Source organism: Xyrauchen texanus, chromosome 5, assembly GCF_025860055.1.
Source record: "Xyrauchen texanus isolate HMW12.3.18 chromosome 5, RBS_HiC_50CHRs, whole genome shotgun sequence".
In the NCBI taxonomy this organism is placed as follows: domain Eukaryota; kingdom Metazoa; phylum Chordata; class Actinopteri; order Cypriniformes; family Catostomidae; genus Xyrauchen; species Xyrauchen texanus.
The window spans coordinates 13,553,910-13,572,263 of NC_068280.1; the positions used below are offsets into that span (position 1 = coordinate 13,553,910).

The following is an 18,354-nucleotide window of genomic DNA, read 5'->3' on the forward strand; positions in this document are numbered from 1 at the left end:
TTTTTCTAGAAATGTATCAGTCAATCATTATTTTGAGGAATGAAGGGGCTATACAATGCTTAAATTGCCAAGAAACTAAAGATTTTATACAAAGTTGTACACTACAGTCTTTAAAGACAAAGGACAACTGGCTCAAACAAGGACAGAAGAGATGTGGAAGGCCAGATGTACAACTAAACAAGAGGATAAGTACATCAGAGTCTCTAGTTTGAGAAATAGACTCAGCTGACCACTTCATTGAATTCTACCCACTCAACACCAGTTTCATTTACAACAGTAAAGAGAAGTCTCAGGGGTGCAGGCCTTATGGGAAGAATTGCAAAGAAAAAGTCACTTTTGAAACAGAAAATCAAAAAGAAAAGCTTAGAGTGGGCAAAGAAACACAGACATTGGACAACAGATAATTGGAAAAGAGTGTTATGGATCTTAAGCCCATTGAGCTTTTGTAGGATCAGCTAGAATGTAAGGTATGTGAGAAGTGCCCGACAAGACAGCCACACCTATGGCAAGTGCTACAGGAAGTGTGGGCTGAAATGTCACGTAAGTATCTGGACAAACTGACAGCTAGAATGCCAAGGATCTGCAAAGCTCTCATTGCTGCACATGGAGGATTGTTTGATTAGAACTATTTGAAGTAGTTTAAGAAGTTCTGAAAAAAAAAAAAAATTATAATCTAATTGTAATAGTAATTTTTCACATTATTAATGTCCTGACTATACACTGTGATCAGTTGAATGCCACTTTGGTGAATAAAAGTAGCAATTTCCTTCCAGAAGAGCAAAGATCTGTACATCATTCAAAACTTTTGTCGGCCAGTGTATACAGTATACTGTTGTGGAACTTTTAGTGATCCATAGTGATGAGATACTTTACCCTATTCAGACTTAACATACGGATTATGTCCTCACCTTCTAGTCCTTTTCCTTAGTTAGACTAATAGGTAAACTCCTTCACACATAGGCTTGTGAGTGAATGTTCATTTTATTCACCATCACAATGAATATGTTGAAACAGCGTGAAATTGTAGTAAAAGGATGAAAATATAATACATGTACTTGAATCTCTAACAACACTGCTCCAATTTGAGTTTTTTTGTTTTGTTTTGCTCTTTAAATAGTCTAAATATTTCAATTCATATAGCTTTAAGAAAAATAAATACAGCAATTATCAAAAACACTTACAGACAATGCTTTTTACAAGTAATCACAGAAAGAATGGCTTCAGTAATCAAGCTGTGAAAGTAAATTAAGCACTGCACTTTACAGAATAAAACTGTATCAGAATGTTTGCTGGAAAACATTTAAAAAACTGCATGCAATAAATAATTAAATACATGATCCAGAGGAATACTCATGTCTCATTCACAGGTGTTTTTCTCATTTCATATTTTAAAGTTTAGCCTACTCTATCTACAATGACAAAATCATCTGTTGCATACACTAAAGACATGCTGCACCAATTCCGGCCTTCCGTATTATAAATTATTTAAATATTAGTCACAGGAAACAATGTTACAAAAGCCTAACAATTTGAGGAAGAAGTCACAATGATTGTGGCTCTTCTTGGTAAAATAATGAAGGCTTCAACAACATTATATAAAATTAAACACAAGATTAGCAAGTGCCCCAGAAAAGTTTATTAAAACGTGGCCTTGGCACACTGGACAAATGAAACTCCATAATTGCTTAGATAACATATTGCCAGTGGTACCAGCAACTGCAGCTCTCACATTCAATCTGAAAATGATAATGACATTGGAATCACATGAGTATGAATTTATTCTTAAAAGATCAAGTCAGGATAATGCACATTTGACTTTTGTAAAGCAAACTGAAATTCCAAATTAGTTTTCATATTAACACACAAAAATGTCCACTCACAGTGTCTTCTGTGAAATTATATTTGCACCAAAATACTAAACACAAATCTGTTGCCTTTAATGCATCGCAAACATAAAACTAAAACATAACATAATATTGCTAATGATAACATATGTATTATTTCCTATCATCCCAATAAAAAAATATATTCTTGTCGTAACTGCTGGCCAGTTTTTTGTTGTTTTTTTGCATCAATTTCCACGAAAACTGGTGCCTCTACACACTACAATAATAATAATAATAATAATAATAATAATATACGTGCCACAAAAACAAAGCATTATATTATGGCATGTATTGATAAGTGATCCACATGAATTGCTATCAGGTTGTTAACTGTGATAAAGGCAGAAACTTATTTCTTGTTTCCAGAGAAATATTTAAACATCCTTTGTAAAGCAAACTTGCCATAAAGTGTTAGGACTCACTGAAAGTCTAACTTGTTTATTTTTATTTCTTGTTTTCTGACAGACAATTACAGTAGCATTGAAACCTTAATATTTTTACACAACCTATGAATTGTTGCAAAAAATTACTTAATAATATACAACAGGAGAACACATTTAAGAATTTAAAAAGCTAAGAGGCGGTTTAGTGGCTTAAGCTTGCTCCCCTGCATCCTAACGTGGCTATAATCATTTGTGCAAGAATGCAAAGAGCACAGACTAATCAAAAACACTTTTGACAAATTATCAAAAGTTACAGAAATGTAAACTGTTGTAGTTTAGTCTAACTTTGTCAACATTTGATTACCTTTTTGAAATAATCCATCAGACAAGTTGAACTTGAGTCATTACGGTGGTGTGCTAACATTTTCAGTTCCTCTTCAACATGCATGTCAGGATAATTCATAAACATTCATGTATGCTCTGCCCACTGGAACCAAATATCTCAGGAACTGAATATATTGTAACACCGGCTACACACAAAACGCCAACCAATCGCACGTCAACTAGCCAACTGGAAATTCTGCCCACCTTGCGAAATACAGTGGACTCGCTATGAATATTGTGGTTAGGGAGCCCATAACCATAATGGAAGTGATGCCACCTTTTGGGATGACTCCACCCCCTTATGGAGCAACCCCTCCCTCTTTTTGAGATTCCGCAGCTTTACTTTTAGTAGTGGCCAAAAATATTGGCACCCATGGTAAATATGAGCAAAGAAGTCTGTGGGAAAAAAAGCATTGTTTAACCTTTTTATCTTTCTTTTTTTTTTTTAATTAAATTTTTCTTCTTTTTTTTTTTTTTTACAAAAATCTAACCTTTAATTGAAGTAGAACAATTGATAGAGGGGAAATATATAATTAAATATACATATTTTCTCCAATACACGTTGGTCACAATTATTGGCACAACCTATAAATTCTTATGAGTAAAATATATCTTAAGTATATTCCCCTTCATATTTGAAATTTTTTAGTGCACCTGGGTGACTAGGAACATAACATTGTTCAGCCATGACTTCCTGTTTCACAGGGGTATAAATATGAGGTAACACAGAGGCCAAATTCCTTAATTATCAATCACAGTGGGTTACTATAAAGAATATAGTTCTGATGTGCAGCAAAAGGTTGTTGAGCTTCACAAAATGGGAAGTGGTTAAAAGAAAATAGAAGACTGGAGATGTTAAGAATTGGCCTGGAAAAGGACGTGTGTCTATACACTGAATATAAAAACGCAGGCTATTAAATAACTGCTAAAAGCAACCAAAGGTTAATGTTACATTTTTTTAAATATTGAACTTGTCCATTAATTAAATTATCCTCTAGAGCAGGTAATCTATTTTGCCTTTGCTCTGTTTACCAAAGGAAGTCTGCAATTATTCCATTAAAATTACCGTATTTGTGTTTGTTTGTCTAACCTATAATATGCTTTTTAATAGCTACCTTACGTTAAGCGCTATTTACTCTGATACGCTCTGAAAATCAAATGCAGTACCCAAACCCGCCTGTAAAGCATTATACTCCTGTGAAGTCAATATCGACTCCGCGTCCAGCGGAGCCCGCGCCGTGTTTTCCGCGGAGTTGACATGCTGCTCGCAGCCTGGTGGCTTCTCTTGTCCTGATATCACTCCGCTAGCATGGAGGAGGGGAGTGCTTGATTATTGTGATGGTGGCAGCTGCTGCTGTACACATCGGCGACTGTAGGATTTCCTCACCAGCGTTCAGGACTTTAGGAGACTGCACACCTTTTTTGCGCTGCGGGGAGGGTTTCAACGGCCCAACTAATGAAATGCAAGTTCACGAAACAACTCCGGAGCCTGTTCGCAGCACACGGCAAAACTTTTTTCAAAAGGACAACACAATAAAACGACGCGCTCGCGGCAGCGGTGGTTATGTGTGATGGTTGCGACTAACATCCGGATGTTTGATGGAGCTCCAGTAGAGGCGAGAGAGTAACAGAGGTAGACAAACGGGGTGACCCCCGTCGTCTCTCTCGCTCCTCCACTTGCCCCGTACTGTTATTTATAGTCTCGCAAACGGTTGAGGCAATATTGAATGGTTGACACGGTGAGCCTCCCGGAGGAGGGAACCAGCCACTGCCGAATATTTACACTCAGTTAAAAGCTTTCTTCACTGTATCCGTCTCCCTGGCGAAGCGGACTCGTGTGCCGATTTGGAGAGGGGAGATCGAGAGTCAGGGGGGGCTTGACAAAGTTCTTCCCAAACCCTGTGTATCCAGGCACAGATGATGGGGGATTTTGCCAGCCCCGCTGCCGTACCAACCGGCGGCGGCATTTGCATTAATAACAGTAACGTGAACTTAAACTCTGCCCTAAATGCAACGAACAGCGGCGGCACCGGCGGCGGTAACGTGGGCATACCGAAGCACAGCACGGTGGTGGAGCGACTCCGGCAGCGGATCGAGGGCTGCCGGCGGCACCACGTCACCTGCGAGAGCCGATACCAGCAAGCGCACTCCGAACAGCTGGAGCTGGACCGACGGGAGACGGTGAGTCTGTACCAGCGGAGTTTAGAGCAGCGGGCCAAGAAATCTAACAACACCAAACATCAGAGCAAGCAGCAAGACCCCGATGCAACCGCGACCACTGAACAGAGGAACAACACTCTGATCGCGGTGAGTATAGTGCAGTAAAGTGTTTTGAATGAGCACAGTACTGCTTATTTGGGTTGCAATGCAAAACTTTTGCTCGGCGTCTGTGTTTTTACACTTTGAAAACTCTGGAGACGTTGGTAGAATCCTAACATGCATAACTTTAGGCCCGCATCCAACGCGAACTTTTGCACGTCCTCTGTTAGCGTGTATTTGAGTAGCTTTGGACGTGTTTAGTTAGTTACTTTGCAGCAGTACAGCCTCCATAAAGTTATGTAGTTGCACATTGTTAGTGATGCCATGTGATCTCCACCTCCTTTACTACTACAGGCGTGTTGCATATTTAGATACAATTGGCCGTGTGTGTTGGACATCAAGATAAACGTGTTATGTAAAGAATCTGAATATGTATTGCATGATTTCGTTAGTAGTCCACTACTAACTACTTTAAGATTCTTCTGTGGCGCGCTCTTTACTGAACTAAACGACCACAGCAGACTGTTGTTTTAAGCTTTATTTAATTTAAGGAAGGTGGTGATAGTGGATAAATTGTCAGTATTACGATTAACATACTTTTATCCTACCTCCTAGCACTTATATTCACTTAAGGGGTTGATTTCAAGCTGTTTCTAATTGAGTAGTTGTTCAGATACCTTAATAGTAAGTTACAGTCACTGCCTGGAATGTAAATGTCCTTATATTCGACCTATAGAGTCTTATCGTTGTGTTGTAGATTTTACCTTTTGTGCCAGGTCGGCGAAATCCTCTTTGAAATGCAAATTGTCTCTAATTTCAGAGTTCTCAAAGCATTAATGGCCGGTGCCGTAGACATCCCTCTGTGTGAATTGGACATTACTTTCAGCCGGTAAATAGGCAACAAACGCTTTACACAGAAGGCATTGCGATTTAAAGAGACCGCAGCCCCAGTGCTTTGCTTTTTTCTTCTCCACACTAAAGCGCCATGCTGCAGCTAGGTGGCTGTATCAAGTCGAGTTAGGGTCTGCATTCAGACCCCACACAATGGCTGGTTCTCAAAACCTAGCGAGCTGCCTGCCTAGACAGCGTTTTACTGCAGCATATTTGCATACAAATTGTTCCACGTAAAATGCTGTTTAGGTAGAAAGGGTGTGCTGAACGATTAATTTCACTGATGGAAGAAACTAGTCTAAAAAGAAACCAACCTTCAGAAAACAGTCAAAAAAATGTGTTCATGTGACCCATTTAATATTCTTGATCTATTCCAAATCCAAAGCTAAATGCCACTGAAAAGGGGCATTTATCTGTGATGTGCTTGCCTTGCATTATGATCATTGTGCATTAAATATTGTACATGACATGCATTCACTGAATCAATGTTAGTGAATATTTAACAGGCATATTTATTAGGGCCTGGATAGCTTAGCGAGTATTGATGCTATCAATCACCCCTGGAGTTGTGAGTTTGAATGCAGGGTGTGCTGAGTGACTTCAGCCAGGTCACCTAAGCAACCAAATTGGCCTGGTTGCTAGGGAGGCTAGAGTCACATGGATGACCTCCTCATGGTCACGATTAGTGGTTTTCGCTCTTAATGCGGCATGTGGTAAATTGTGTGTGGATTGCGGAGAGTAGCATGAGCCTCCACATGCTGAGAGTCACCACGGTTTCATGCACAACGAGCCACGTGATAAGATGCGCAGATTGCCTAGCCATCGATCTAATATGACAGCTGTACGTGTTAGCAGAACGTTAACCAATAACAGTTATGTAAAAAAAAAAGAAAAAAAAATTACCATAGGATAGAAAACATAGGCCTGTGACTGTGATGTAGCCTACAAAGAAACCTAATGTATTGTAAACATGACATGCACACAGAATAAAAGTTTAACCCATTAAGCAGTCAGCACCTCATTGAAAATAAAGTCATTTTCTAGGCTAATTATTCAAAAGTTAAAACGTTTTGATGAGCAAAATGATTGTCAACATGGTCAGACAGGACTCGACTCACCTGAGGCGGCTATCCTGCGCTTGATAAAGCCTGCACAGCGGAAGAATAACGTACAAGCATGCACAGATATAAAGAAGGCTCAAATATGAAAACATCCATATAGGGACTTTCAAACGTTTGGAAATTCGATTCCTGCACCACCACCGAAGTGATTTCATAGCTACTTTGAAAGGACATTTTCTTGCTTGCACCGCCAGTGGGAGAGGGAAGCAGCTTGCGCAGCCTGAGGTGAAATTAAACTTTGTATCTGCTCCAGATATTCTATTTTTAAAATAATATTTGTATTATTCTATTTAAAATATGTAACATTAATATGATGGTAGAAATTTAAGCGTAGCCTCTGTAAAAATTTATAGCCAAATATAAATGTGTAAAAATGTTGAACATTTTAATGGAGATAAATATTAACAGACTAATAATTCCAGTGTCGACTGTCAGCATCAGAACAGACTAGTCGACTAACCTCGCACATCCCTATTAGGTAGGGGTACCTATTATAATGATAATAATCTATTATCATTAGGATTTGAATTAGAACCAAAATTCTCCATCAAGCTTAACTAGATAAATAATAGCAATAAGGATTAACAAAAAAAAAGGGTTTCTTATTGTCATATTGAAGTTTGCTATGGCTACACCTGTACATGTTTTAGAGGTTTTGTCTTTGACTTCATGTCATAGATGAGATTTTGTACATTAGGTACTATGGGCTAAAAGGCACTTTTGATAAAAAAAATTCCAAACACACTAAATACACGTTTATAACTACGCAAAATTTTACTGATCCATGAGGTCATCACCTGCAATGTCTAAAGGTTGATTTTGAGGTAGTTTGATTTAATAACTTTTAAAATGTCAAATGCAACTTTTAAAATAATGTCTATACATTGTCACTATAAACCCCAGAGGATCTTTTACACCAAGTGTGGGTAGAAGGCCTCCTCGTCACCTTAAAAAAACAAAATATTAATTTGAATCCAAAACGAACAACCTTCTGGTAGGTAATTTCTTTTCGCACACATTATGTTGCTCCATCAATATTAAGTAAAAATAAATTAATAATTTTTTCTTGAGCTTTTTCTTTGCAATCAGAAAAAAAAGCTATATTCCCTCTGATTCGCTTTATTTCCAGATATACCAGAGTTGTGGCTGTGTTTGTTTTCGAAACTTTCATTGCGACCTGCAGTTGAATTGTGCTTCAATAAGGGATCAAGGGATAAGAGGGGGTTTCCCTCTTACTTAAAACTCTGGGATTCTCCCAATGTACGAGTGCATTTATGCAAACCTGCGGGACAGTCAATATTTTACATTGTGTGTGTGAATGGGTATAGTTTAGTGCAGTGGTTCCCAACCCTGGTCCTGGAGTACCCCCAACACGGCATGTTTCGGATGTCTCCCTTATCTAACACACATGATTCAGCTCATTAGTAGAGGCTCCTTGAGCAGAATTGGGTGTGTCAAATAAGGGAGACATCCAAAATGTGCAGTGTTGGGGTACTCCAGGACCAGAGTGGGAACCACTGGTTTAGTGTATGTGCTTTTCCCACTGTACTCCCAAATGTTGAATTCTTTCCACTATGTTGACATGTTGGGCTCCATGCTATGAAGTGTTATTCGGTGTGTTCATGCACATGTGCACTCCTCAAAAACCTGTAAGAACAACGCGTATGCTTTTACATAGCCACGTTAAGCCACATTCTTCAGTAGACACCTGGGTGTGTTAAACCGTTTTCTCTTAATCCATTAAACAGCGTAAGGAAAACTGCATTCTCGTTTGCGTGACTTCTCAGAATGCCGCTTTTATAAAAAAAACCCTGAAAAATACAGTTTTCTTAAGTGCATGTAAATGTGGTCATCGAAACTCTGCCTTTGACATTTACCTGCCTCAATCCCCAGTTGGCCTCCAAGCATTATCAGTGGGCTAAATGCACTTGGACATTTTGCACTGAGGAAGCTCAGAGGAGGCACGATGAAGTGACAGTTGGAACGCAACTGGCCCTGGCACACACTGGCACACCGTCATTTGGCCTAATAGTGGAAATGCAGCAATTGTTCCCTACTACATGCTTACATTTTGTACACAGATCATGGTCTAAATCTGTAATTCCCTACCAGGAGTATGTGGCTATTTGGAAAGATTTCACTTTTGCCTTGTTAAACCATTTAAAAGAAATTAAAGCTTAAAAATATTAGGACTGTCAAAGATTAAATTGACTCCCAAAACTATTAATGCCATAAAGTGACAACAACTTGTGGAAACAAAGCAAAATAATGTGTGTAATGTGTGCCAGTTTTATAAATTTGTTTGGATGTTATTTGTAGTATAAGTTTTATACTTCGTGAATCTGTTTTTCACCCCCAGTATTGATTTATTTTGTTTGAAAGTCACTTCAATTTTATTGATAATAATGCTTAAAAATTAAATCCAAGATGAGTTAAGAGAAAGACATTTCTGTTTTGGTGTTGACTTGTTTTATTGTTGTTATTGATGAGGCCGTGGGACTACAGAAGACAAAAAAAGTTTAGCTTAGTTAGAGTTTTGTGGTCTGTGTGTGGGTCGTCACTTAGCGGTTAAGGGGATGTGTGTTTGTCATTGTAGAAATCAGTTCTCCGATATGTTTGTCTGCTGGTCTGTGTGGAAATGTGTGTCAGAGCAGTACAGTTTGAAACCAAGGTGTTGACTGTTTATTTTAAACAGATAAACCAAGGTACAACCTTGTAGCCTTAGCCTTTATAAGCTGTTTAATGTGCTGATATAGGGCCAATGGTGTCTCTCTTTGATTACATTATGAGGTCAGAACACATAGGGGTCTATAGGATGGATTCCTGCATGCTGGCATGCATGCTGGTCTTATGTGTCATTTAGACTTCAAGTAAAACTTTTGAAAGTTTGGCTTTCAGCACAAACTTGCCTCTGGACCAAGCTGCAGTCCCTGAAACTTCTTTATATTTCCTTTCAAGTGTGTTTAGTGCATGCATGTATGTGCACATTTTAGCAGTTCTGAAGTCCAGTTCAGAGCCTGTGTCTGTGTTCCAGCTAAAGCAGTGCTTGTGGTATCACATTGTTTTGCAGTGTCTGGGACCAGTGCCCGAGATCTAAATTTAACTCCTGATTTGGCAGGGTTGCACAAGGTTTGTGATGTCAGGCACTCCAAGAGCATAGTTACCACTGTTTAACTTTTTCTTCCCTTCTGGATGTGTTTGTGAGGAGGTCTACTGCACATAACTACGACACGTATATGATGTGTCTTAAGGTGGTTGCACACTGTCGCGGCTAGGACACTGCACACTGTGCGCGGCTAGGATGTTGCACAGGTATCAAACGCAGGGCACGTTGATGTGGTTTACATGGCAGACAGTACACACAAAAGTTACCAAGGATTTTTCCTTAAAAGAATGAAGGCTAGAGTAAATAATATATGTCCATTTAATAATGATTTGGGTCAAGTTTTATGGAAAATATTCAAGTTGCACTCCGTGGCAAGGCAGAAACTTGATCAACCTCATACCAACCATCACTTATAGGTGGGTGCCACTGCCACAGACAGATGGCGAGTGGGCAGCGGCGGTGTGCATACATTCATAACCATGTCGTCTGCCATACAAGTCTGGTTTGCGTCCCGTTTAAAGTGTTCATTTGCAAATTTTTTGGTGGTCATTTATTTACCTCCTAGATGTGGTTTCACAAGAAATGTTCTTATTATTTTGAAGTATTTTTGGAAATTATATTTTTAAACCCCGGGTGGCACGGTGGTGCAGCGGTTAGCACTGTCGCCTCACAGCAAGAAGGTCGTGGGTTCGAACCCTGGTTGCCCCGGCCTTTCTGTGTGGAGTTTGCATGTTCTCCCCGTGTCTGCGTGGGTTCTCTCCGGGTACTCCGGCTTCCTCCCACCATCCAAAAGACATGCAGGCTAGGTTAATTGGTGTCTCCAAAAAATTGCCCTAGGTGTGGATGTGGATGTGAGTGTATGTCTGTCTATGTGTGGCCCTGCGATGGACTGGCCACCTGTCCAGGGTGTCCCCCGCCTTTCGCCCAATGTTAGCTGGGATAGGCTCCAGCCCCCCGCGACCCTGTACACAGGATAAGCAGTTGACGATGGATGGATGGATGGATATTTTTAAACCCACAAATTAAGTAATACTGAGTTCCGTTTTACAGTAAATATTTTGGCAATGAAAAATAAGGCCTCTCTCTGTTGCACGAAGGCCATTGAAAATTTAGTAGGAAATAATAGTGCTCTAGTGTCTTTAATAAGAGGACATTATAGGCCTAAACCTGAGATGGATTTTCTTACAAATTCTCAAAAACTTATAAGACTTGGAAACACCATTTTAGCTTTTAAGTTTTCCATGATTGTTTTTTCCATGACCATAACTTATTTAAATTTCCATAACTTATTTAACTGCACTTGATATTTGTTCCATAATGACTGATTAACAGAAACTGATCTAGGTCCAGTAGATGGGGAAGTAATGTTGCTGGGTCAGAATGTAGTTTTTTTTTTTGTTTTTTTTAATAGAAAATATGTATGGCCTCAAGGTCTTAAATTACACTGTTTATAGTTTGTGCAAAATGTTTATGTTTGACTTCTTTCCAAATCTCCACACTATAAAAGCTATCCTATCACTGTTGCTGATATTATGACCTCTCTTGTTCTCACTCTCTACTGTCTTATCATTGCAGCACAAATGTTCATGCTGGTATGCATGTGTGCATGTACACATGTTTGACTGGAATGTAGGACAAGGTGTATGTCAACACTGTGGCACACAGTCCACTAATCAGTATTGCTGCTAGTGTGATTCTTAGTTTTACTCTTTTACACACAAACACAACATGTAGTAACTGAGAGTGAAAAGATTTGGAAAAAAGGATGTTATGCTCATATGATGATATGGTTGACTGTGTGTTTTTAATGTTGGAACTGCATTTTTCTGTATTATCTGTCTTAATTCTTGGACTAAAGAGATCTTGCTGTTCAAGGCATATGATAACCTTTAAACTTGTGCAGAGTGACCCTATTAAGTTCTCACATTTGACTGTTACATCAGGGGCCTTGTGTATAAAAATCTGCCTAGATTTTATCCTAAAAGTGTGTATAAGCACAGAAGTCTGATTTTGTGAATGCACAAAAGTTTTCAAATGTATAAAACTGTACATACGGCAGAACCTGCTCACAGTTCACTTTATAATCCCAGCTAGCGAAAGATTGTTCATGCATGCACGTGATTTATACCCCACCCTGTCGTCTCCAGAAATAACCATATATGGAGTGTACAACGCCTGTTTTACTATGTGGAGCGTCCTTTACATACAATTACCATATGCATATCGCCATCCAGACACATGACTAGGGATGCAACGATACCACATTTTCTCTTCCGATACCAGAAATCTCAGTATCAACCGATCCCGATACCAGTGTTGTTTTTTTTTAATAATCAGTTTAGAATATCTTTACATTGTTGTGTGGAACTAATTGGGTGTACTCTTTAATATGTAAAGAAATGCAAACGTCTACACATTATTTCAATATAAATGTATTGCTTATTAAGAAACACTTTATTATTAACTAGTACTGCTGTGGCCAAAAGTATTGGCAGTGACAAATTTTGTGTTTTGCAAAGTTTGCTGCTTCAGTATTTGTAGATTATTTTTTCATGTTTCTATGGTATACTGGAAAACAATGATAAGCATTTCATAAGTTTTAAAGGCTTTTATTGGCAAAAACACTACATTTATGCAAAGAGACAATATTTACAGTGTTGACCCTTGTTCTTCGTAACCCCTGCAATTCACTCTGGCATGCTGGATATCAACTTCTGGTCCAAATCCTGACTGATGGCGATCCATTGTTGACTTGTTAGTGCTCTGAGTTGATCACAATTTGTGGGCTTCTGTTTGTCCACTCTCCTTTTGAGGATTGCCCACAGGTTCTCTATGGGATTAAGATCCAAGGAGTTGCCTGGCTACGGATCCAAAATTTAAATGTAATGATCTCCGAGCCACTTCATTATCACTCTTGCTTGGTACTCCATCATTCTGGAAAATGCATGGATCTTCACCAAATTGCTCCTGGATCGTTGGGAGAAGTTGATCTTGCAGGAGGTATTGATACCATTCTTTATTCATGGCTGTGTTTTTGGGCAGAATTGTGAGAGGGCCCACTCCCTTGGATGAAAAGCAACCCCACACATGGATGGTCTCAGGATGCTTCACTGTTGGCACGACACAGGACCCATGGTAGCGTTCACCTTTTCTTCTTCGGACTATCGATTTTCCAGATGTCCCAAACAGTCGGAAGGGGGCTTCATCAGAGAAATTAACTTTGCACCAGTTTTCTGTTGTCCAATCCTTGTAATTCCTGCAGAATTTTAGTCTGTCCTTGATGTTTTTCTTGGAGAGAAGTGGCTTCTTTGCTGCCCTTCTTGACACCAGGCCATTGTCCAAAAGTCTTTGCCTTACTGAGCGTTAACACCAACCTGCTGCCAATATTGTGCAAGCTCTGCACTGGTGGTGGCACGATTCCGTAGCTGCTGACTCAGGAGATGGTCCTCTGGTGCCGTTCTAAATGCATATAAGTGAACCGAACTATTGAGCATCTACATCTGAGATGTTGTTCGAGTAGCACTCAAATGTTGCGCAATGCGAGAAGGCTAAAAATAGCTGCGCTCGTGTGTGTGTGTGTGTGTGTGAACAGCAGCACCGTTCACTAACGTGCTGGTGATGCGCATCCTAAATATTTATTAAACAGCCTTTTGTGATTCACAGAGCTATTGCATGTCTTCAACTGGCTTTGAATAAAATGCATGAGTCATATTTAGTTTTTGCAGCTTGACACTAACGAACATTACTAATACACTGTATTGGATTTGGATCGGTCTCGTCGGGCCGATACACGTTCCGTCCAAAAGCTTCAGTATCGGCACCGATACCAATCCAGGTATCGGATCGGTCCATCCCTACACATGACTACAGAGTTTAACGGTACAAAAAACTATGAACATGGAAAATAATATAGACTGTTAATGCCTGAAGTGCCGATAAGTTAGATGCTGGTGCTAAAAATCATTTCAAGCCTTGTATCTGTATACACATTGGGATATCCACATCAAAATAAGGTACTTCAGAAGTTGAAATTATTTTTACAGATAAGTAATATAAAAAATAAAGTCAAACACAAGTAATCACACATTTGACAGCTAATATTCAGTTTAGTCCAATTCAAAATGGTTTCCTTGGCTACAACTTCCAAAGTTGTAATGAAAAATTCTGTTACAGTTAAGTGGGAAAGATGTTTGTAAGGATGTTGATGTGTAGATGTGTAAAGTCTTATAACTGGTGCTGGAGCTTAGCAGGTGTTTCTTTTTCCCTCGTTAGTGCTGTTCAGAATGTCGGCATTGTCAAGATGTTTCACAAGGTTGAACTTCTCCATGGTATTTTTAAAATAGCAAATTCTTGTGTACAATTCAAATGGGTCGCATGCAAAACGATATCGATGGAAGCCCGAATTAATCACGCATGTGAGCCGCTCTGCGTTTGTCACGAGAGCTCACATTTTAAGGAGTGCTCGGTTGATGCGCTCACATGGATACTGTCAACGGAGATCGTGTTTCGCGGGAAGCATGGTTGACGCGTGCGCATGGATAGCAGAGCACAGTTAGGCTTCAACGACATCTGTGTTACACATGAAAAGCATATTTAGCTCTCAAAGTCAAATGAATGTAAAAAGTTTGCTTCATCGCTTGATGGTCGTGGCCAACATGAGCGTATTAAAATAAAGTTACATCTTAAAAAAAATTCTATATCGATATTTACGTGTTATATCGATAACATTGAGCGATGAATCGTCACAACACCAAAAGGTTATGATTTAATTATATAAATATATAGGATGTATATGTTGCGTTTGATGACTAAGAGTGATCTTCTCTTTGTCATTTAGTACACACAGATTGCACATGAGGCGCAGCTCATGCAAACCTTATGTGTAATTATAATAAACTTTATAATAAAAAAAATTGCATGGTCATCTTCAGACATGGCTGTGGGAGTGTGTATGTCTATATGTGAATATTTGTAATTACATGACAGTGGCAACATTTTTGCAAAATGATGTCACGTAATTCCATACACACATCATGGCAGTTCCGAGGTGAAATATCCACTCTGTGGCCTAAACCTAACCGGTAATTTCATAAAAGGCAAATGTGACATGAAAAACAGATTAAAGATAATGAAGTTTAATACAATTTGAACTTAAATGTAAATGCTCCATCTAGTTTTGAATTGAAGGAAAAATAATCAAATTCCCTACTCTGAACCTTAAACCTAAACTAAACCTAATTGATGGTGTTATAAAAGGCAAAAATGAGTTGGAAAAACGCATCAAGTGAAAGGCTCGAACTGCCGAGCTCTGGTGATTGTTCAACCTTAATGAGACTTATTGACATTACTTCTCTATATAGTGACTTCTGTTCTATACAAAGACTGTACCAATATTCACAATTGCTGTAGCATTCTTGTGCTTTGCATGTTCATGCATTGTATTCTTGATGTTCTGCTCCGTGCTTATCTTTTGACCTCTTAACTACTTGTTAAAATATGTAATTACCTCAAATAGATGAAATGACTCTGTCATACCGCATGCAACTGCACTTCTGTGTTCTTTGTTTGCAGCAGATTTCAATGGTGGATATGTGAAGCGCTGCAGTTTTATTTATATTTTATGCATTATATAATCACTCGTTTCATGTTCATGTAATCATGTTTGTTGATGTTAATAAATGTTATAAAAAAGCAATATATATATGGTTTACTGTGTATAATGTAGTTGCTTTCTGAATTCTCAGGAAAAACAAGTTTTACGTTGATTCAATATGCCTGTATGACTATGTCGGACTTGCAGCAGGTTTATGAATACACCCTCACATGTTCAACACATTTCTGAAGCCTGAGAAATGTGGCATATTAAAATGAAAAGTACCATCAGACATACAATATCCATCTTTACGGCTCAAATTATTTACCCACATACAGTAAATAAAACATTTTGAATTCAGTATTATATTCCATGCTCAAACTTAATTTCAGCTGTTTTGAATTTAAAGGTAAAGTTCAACCATAAATGAAAATTCTCTCATTTTCTCCCCCTCATACCATCCCAGATGTTTCTGGGATGGCATGACTGACTTTCATCAGCAGAACACAAGATTTTTAGAAGAATATTTGAGCTCTGTATGTCTTTACAATGCCAGTGAATGGTGACCAGACATTTGTAGCTCCTAAAATCACATAAAGGAAACAAAAGTAATCCAAATGACCCCAGTGGATAAATCCATATAGTCAGAAGCGATATGATGGGTTGGAGATTTAGAGTAAAAAAAGGACTTAATATGTTTCTCACCAACACTTATCACACATGATCCAACGATTATGATGAAAATTTTACAGAAGCCCAAATCTCTAATAATCTGTTCAAATGCACTGTTTCGACCCCACACATTTTGTTTTTTGGCATTTTCAGCTCAATTTGAGTTAAGCGCCCATTGACCAATAATTTTCTCCACTGCCAAAAAAACCTGGAAGTGCTGGAGCCTTTGTTTGTAAACAGCAACTTTGTCTATGTTATGCAGATGTTCTTTAATCATATAAATGGTTTTGATTTCAAATGTCTGCCGAGAGTATATGACATTTTGTTTATTGTGAAATTGAGCTCTGATGATATCATCACATTGGTCACTGGTCATCTCAGCTGTTCGGTTGCTAAGACTTATCCAGGAACATTGAAGCCGTTTTTCCTGCTATGTTCCTAGGGCAAAAAGTGATTCATGACTCACTTGACAATCTTTTCACCACCTCATGTGACCATCTTTGTTTATGCTGGATCTTTGATGACTGATGATGCATCATCTGTTCTGAGCTCATTTGAAAGGCCATTGAGCATCCTATACATCAGGGGTGAGCAAAAATTGCACTCACAGGGAGCCAAGAAACGGAGAAACCAATGCTGACTGCGTTCGGATAACGCACAAATATAAACTCTGAACCTAATAAAGACCTTTACATTTATATAATATTATTTCATGTTATTTTTCAGAAAAACATCAGGATGCTCAAACGGTGCAATGATTTGATAGCACCACATTGTTCAAACCTTTTAACGTACGCATGGTTTACTTAGTTGTTACTGCATATTTAGCTTAGGAGAACATTTTTTAATGTATGAAAATTATAAAAACTTCACCTTTTAACAATGGTTGATCATTGAAGAGAATGCCAAATTGCCTGTGGAGCAGCTTCTATTTTGTGTGTGTCTGTTTGAGGACAAACCACTTCATTATTGATGCCTGAAAGTCAGTCTGTGCCTCTGTTTTCTTGTTATACCATATGAGAGAGCCAGTTAAATATAGATGAGTGTCATCAGACACACACACACACACACACACACACTGCTCCTCCATGGCAAGGTTTCCCACTGCTTTTGCTTTGAGTCACTGAGAAACTGGTGCAGACTCAACACACACGTTTAAGACACACAAATAGATCCTCCACTGTCCTTTTTGTCTGTGACGTTAGTTTGGAGCTAATGAGGCCCAAACACTCATCAGGAGTCATCCGATGATTAGCCAGATAGTGTAAGAGTCTTCTTTTACTCAGAATGCCAAAATGAAAGCTACTATGTATATGTGTTGAAATCAACCAATGGAAGTCATTCATGTTCAGTGTAGGGGAGCTCTGTTTAAGGGTGGGCAAAGGAGTTGAGCGAGACCATCTGAAAAGACAGATATTTGCAGTCCCTTTTCAATTCAGTCACTCCAACATTGCATCAGTATCTGACGCTTTGGGGAACTCCTCTCATTAGTACTGATCTCTGAACCCCTATTTTATCCCAGCACATATATATTTGTAGGTGGCGCTTGTTTCTCCACAGTTATGCATATATAACGAATCAATAGAAGCCGGGGCACAACATCACATGTTCGCGGGAACATATCTTGTGCCGTGGAACCATAATCAATGCTTATCGCTGTTTGGATCCGTACCTTTTCAGCGAGTGGATCTTCTCCCTGTGGTCTCCGATGGACAGTGTATCCTTTATACACTTATGTTTTTGATATTGATTGCATTGTGTTGCTTTTGTGGTTTTCTTTCTGTGAAAAGAATCTAAGAGCCATTTGCTTAGTCTTTTTAAAGACGGTGTTTTGCAAATGTTTCCTCAAGCAGCATTTATAAGCAGCACTCGCTGAGATTGATTCTGATCTCTGTGAGCACAAGAAATTTAACATGCTTCGCTCTCGGCTCGCTTTTGTTCTGAAATCTGATGCGTTTCCCTTTTCTCCCGCAATATTCCTTCTGCAGTTCCGAGGGACCACATAGGGTTAGCAAGCGAGAGTGAGATATAGAGTACGAAGTTTGATTAATACATTTAT

General features: G+C 38.9%; 1 protein-coding gene across 1 annotated transcript in view; it reads left to right on the top strand.

Annotated features, from left to right (window-relative positions):
- The first annotated feature begins 3,976 nt into the window (after positions 1 to 3,976).
- The window catches only part of LOC127643853 (mastermind-like protein 3), a 157,174-nt gene continuing 142,796 nt past the window's right edge, over positions 3,977 to 18,354 (top strand). The window contains exon 1 of the mRNA XM_052126769.1: positions 3,977 to 4,960. Coding sequence (XP_051982729.1) covers positions 4,571 to 4,960 — 390 coding nt within the window. The 5' untranslated portion in view covers positions 3,977 to 4,570. The remainder of the gene's footprint in view (positions 4,961 to 18,354) is intronic.